General features: G+C 43.5%; 1 protein-coding gene across 1 annotated transcript in view; it reads right to left on the bottom strand.

Moving 5' to 3' along the window:
- The window catches only part of arid5b (AT-rich interaction domain 5B), a gene marked incomplete at both ends in the record, with an annotated part of 154,698 nt that overhangs the window by 87,776 nt on the left and 61,922 nt on the right, over nucleotides 1-5,000 (bottom strand). The window contains one exon of the mRNA XM_080747423.1: nucleotides 1,059-1,289. Coding sequence (XP_080603549.1) covers nucleotides 1,059-1,289 — 231 coding nt within the window. The remainder of the gene's footprint in view (nucleotides 1-1,058; nucleotides 1,290-5,000) is intronic.

Genomic DNA, 5,000 nt, shown 5'->3' with positions numbered 1-5,000 from the left:
TTGTCAACCGGTATGGTTTCAGTAGGGAGACAAACCTCCAACCACTGCAGATGTGATAGTTTATTGTATTAACATATCGTTGCAGTCGGGGACAATCCTCCCATCACTATATTCTGACTATTTGTGATTTGTGTATTCATAAATCAATGTCCTACTGCCTACTTAATTGTACTACAGTATAGGATGTTGGGTGCATTTACTTAGCTTCTAGTGAATGGCTAAGCTAGTTTTTAATTCTATCCCTGTTGTTGTGCATACTTTGTGGTTGTACTGTACTGCCTTGATGACACTGCTAATTTCAGGGAAACCTGGGACTACAGTTCTGCACTGAGCCTATTGAATTGAATATATAGGGCTTATTAACGCATCTCATTTACATGAGGCGGCCATAGCTGATTGGATAGAGAGGCCATCTGGTAATCAGAAGGTCATCGGTTCCTCCAGGTCCCGGGTCTATGTGTCAAAAGTGTCCCTGAGCAAGACACTTAACCCCAAATTGTCTCTCTCCCCCCAGCCATCAGCTGGTTGAAGCTGAAGCCGAATTTCCCCTGTAGGACTAACAAAGGTCTCCCTTCATCTCTTGGGTAACATCCGCTGTGGCATCCAGTCACAACCACTTTAAAACAATAGCACTGAAAGCAAGCAATTCCACACATCTGGTAGCTACGGTATACTGTATGTGTACGTCATACAGTACTGTATGTCAGTGGTTCCCAAACGTTTTAGTTCGTGACCCACAAGAGAAATTATACTTTTGCCCGGGACCCAAACTAGCCGCGTTGTGAGCTTATAGATTGGCTATTTTCACTACATTACTTAAATATTTGCTTTCTAATTTATGGAATTTCTTAGATTTTCTTCACGTAATTATCATGAATGTTTTTCATTCATGATATTTTTAGCTTTTTCGGGGAATGTTTTTTGAAAATGTTTTGAAATAATAATTCAAAACAAAATGTAGGAAACAAAAAATTAAGGGACCCATAAAAATCTGTCCGCGAACCCACAAATTGGTCCCGACCCAGTGTTTGGGAACCAGTGCTGTAGGTCACACTCACCAAACTCGTCACACACGCTCTGGTTGTGCAGCAGCGTGGGGTGGTCGAAGGTGTCCCGGCAGTAGAGGATGTGCGTGTTCTCAGACAGCGAGGCGATGCCGCCCAGCGCCAACACCACCTGGTCTGTCAGGAGGGACGGAGGACTCTGTCCCAAGCGGGCCAGAACCGAGCGGTACCGGCAATACTGGGGGTAGGAGAGGACCAGCACTTTCTTCTGGGTTGGGTCTTCACCTGGACAGAGAGAGAGAGGACACAAAAACTAAATACTAAAACTAAATACTAAATAAACTAAATAAAAACACAAACTAAGCTATGATGACTAAAACTAGGATAAAAACTAGACTCAAATGTAGACTAGTGGAGAAGAGATCCTGCAGAACTCAAACACAAGTCATTTTATGTTTGGTTGCGCTCTGAAAATAGCAGATCTACAGTACAAGCTCACAGCGTGTCGCGCTCCGACGCGTTGTGAGCTTGCAGATCGGCTATTTGTAAGTGTAAAATCTGCCATTATGACACCATCAAGGCCCGCCACAATAAATCTTTGTAGACAAAATCAACTGTAGATTTAGACTAAAATTAGACCAAAGATATAACTATTCGGATGACTAAAATATGACTAAAACTAAATTAAATTTGATTCAAAAGACTATGACTAAACAAAATCAAATTTTGCTTTAAAAATTAACACTGGAGTTAGGTGAGGACTCCCCTGTACAATGAAATGTTTTATTTACCATAGAATATGTCTAGAGTGACTGTACAGGTGTTAAGTTATGAGTCTGCTACAGTATGTGATCATGAAAGTAATCATTCTAATCGTTCTGATCGCAATAATCAGAACAAAACGCTCAGGCTTGTAGATCTGCTACTTTTGCTATAGTTTTAAGCATGTGTAAATGCCAGGATTAATGTGTTTAATCTAGCAAGGTCGCTATAGTTTTTAAAAATGATTTAAAATTTGACCTCCTGGGAAAGAAGCTAGAGTTACAGTATAAATGTGGCACCTATCAGGGCATAACGGTACTGTATGAAATTGGCTAGGCTGCATGCCATGAAGCCAAAGGGAACAGAGAATAGGTTGTGCACGTGTGGGTGCACGCGCACGCACACACACACACACACACACACACACACACACACACACACACACACACACACACACACACACACACACACACACACACACACACACACACACACACACACACACACACAGGTTCCCTGTGACTTGGCCAAGTGGTATCATAGTAGCCCTGGCACAGAGCAAGCAGAATGACGGTTAGATGATGCCAGAGCGCTGTGCCAAACAACCTGCTGTGCCCAAATGCTCTGGCCTAGTAACTCTTTCTCTCTCTCTTACTCTCTCTCACACACACACACACACACACACACACACACACACACACACACACACACACACACACACACACACACACACACACACACACACACACACACACACACACACTCAAATTGACAAACACGCATCACTCCATCACACACATACTATCTGTCCCCTTTCCCTCTTCATCATTCCCTCTCAATCACATGCATGCGCACACACGCACCCACACACCCACACCCACACACACACACGCTCATGCTTACGTACATGCACACCCACACCCACACACACACACACACACACACCATAGATCAGGGTTGCCAGAGTGCATGAGAGTCCTGCCAGGGACACATAAAACACGATGCACTTGACACGCAGAGAGCCCACATCTGTCATTCCACTCTTTGTGTGTGTGTGTGAGAGAGAGAGAGAGAAAGAAAAGAGGGAGAGATGGAAGGAAAAGGAGAAAGAGTGCCCCCACCTCCCCCAAACCCATTGCCACCACGCACGCATGCACACGCGCACAGAATAACTATACAGGCAACGTACAGTAGCCACGCCAAACGTCATACCACACATCCGCCATGTTCTGTTTGCCAGGGCAGATCATTTGGCTTCAGACAAAACTTTTGGCCGGCATAATCCGCTACCAACCCACTACCACACTGCTGCTGTTGCTGCTATAATTCTTGCCTGCAACACCGCTGCTCTTAGCTCAAATCGGACTCTGTGGTTGCTAGTAATGGCCTGTGATCAGAGTGAGAAGAAGACATGATGCCCACAGCCCTCATAAATGAAGGCTCCATGCTGACACACAACTCAACTGCCCAACACTTTCAGAGGTGATTCTCCAAGACAGTCGTTCCGAAACGGTGTGCAGAAGCACGCTGGTGTGCCTTGAGACCAGTCCAGCATGGGATTTTGACAACCACACATTTATTATTGCAATGGAACTCTAAAAAAAGTTATGAATTATTTTTAAATGTATTCATTTCCCAACAGAGAGGCAACTTCTAAACAAAACAAAACAAATCAACCACTTTCAACATAGCACCGCTATTTTAAACATGCAGATCTACATGCTCACAGCATATTTTCACTATGAATACAGGAGTGAAATTTGGACTTTCACACATTGGTGTGCCTATGTGACTTGTTCACATGCATGAGGCAGGGTGTCTCCATATATGGGTAACTGGTCCGATATACCGGTACATCACGGGCCAGATGAGGCGTCTTACTAGTGATATACCATGGAATATTGGCTATTTGGTAACTGGAATAATAGGCACCTTAACATTACAATGTTATTGCTATGCAAAACTTTCCTAAAAGTAAAAAAAAAGAAAAAGTAACATGAATATTTGACATTTAAGGCCAAATATTTCTACAATTGCTAAAATTACTACAAAACTGTGGCTATAGTCAGTCATTATGGGCATAAACAAGAAGTTGAAGGGTACATTTTGGCCTGATAATGATGCACACTCTTACTGCATCCGACTATTTTACTTGATGTATTATTATTACTGGAAGAAGCCTGGATGATACTTCAAGTCAATTTCCAGGCCATTTATGAATTGGTTCATTGGTTTTCAAAGTGTATGATGTAACCAAATAAATCTGAGATATGTGTCCCTGTTGAAGGTGTCCTTGATATTCAAGCCACTTTGGAACCATCTCTTAATGAAAAATAATACATTAGTTGCATCGCTTGAGGTATCTCTAGGATCTGTTCAGAAACAATGCAGATGAAATATTGATTTTTAAGTACCGGCATACAAAACCCAGAAATCCATGGCATTCTGTGTCCTTGAATAAAGACATCTCCCTCTTGTCCATCACCACTAAATTCTTCTCTCTCTCCGTTTAGGGTCTCTCTGTCTCTCCCTATCTCTGACAATTAGCACAGTCTGGATTAGTTGGAAAATGCTTCACGTCTTAATGGGGTCACTTCAGGCCCTGCTGATCACAGTGGCATACTGCTGTGCAGAATACCTCCTGAAGAGATTTGACATAGGGGAAGAAGGGAGAGTGAGACAGAAAGGAGAGGGGGGTGAGTACAAAACCAGAGAATAGAGTGTCTGGAAGTGCAAAGGAGTATAAAGGGAACGGAGGAGCGGATGGGAGGAGGAATGAAGGTGAGGATAAGTGAAGGGTGAGATGAGACGTCGCCGTCCTCTTCGTTCCCGCGGGTGATTTTGTTAATCAAATCTAACCTTTTCCAAAGAGCCAAATTCCTTCTCCTTTTCAGCTCTAATTGGAGGGGCCAGCATTGTCATTAGGGAGCAGTCCCAAATCACATTATGCAATTTCTGTCCAATAGGGTTTTTGTCTCGCGGAAGAGAGAGAGAGAGAGAGAGAGAGAGAGAGAGAGAGAGAGAGAGAGAGAGAGAGAGAGAGAGAGAGAGAGAGAGAGAGAGAGAGAGAGAGAGAGAGAGAAACAGAGAGAAACAGAGAGACAGAGGAGGGGTTATGGGGGAAAAGATAAAAAGGAGGTATGGGAATGAGAGAGGGTCTACTTCAGTGCAAGTTGCGCTAGAAATGATTTGTTAGGCTTAAGCCGCGTGTGAGCCAAAACGCAGTGCCTGTGC

This window comes from Nannobrachium achirus (assembly GCF_963921795.1).
Source record: "Nannobrachium achirus genome assembly, chromosome: 18".
NCBI classification, from domain to species: domain Eukaryota; kingdom Metazoa; phylum Chordata; class Actinopteri; order Myctophiformes; family Myctophidae; genus Nannobrachium; species Nannobrachium achirus.
This window is presented reverse-complemented; position numbering and strand designations above follow the sequence as displayed.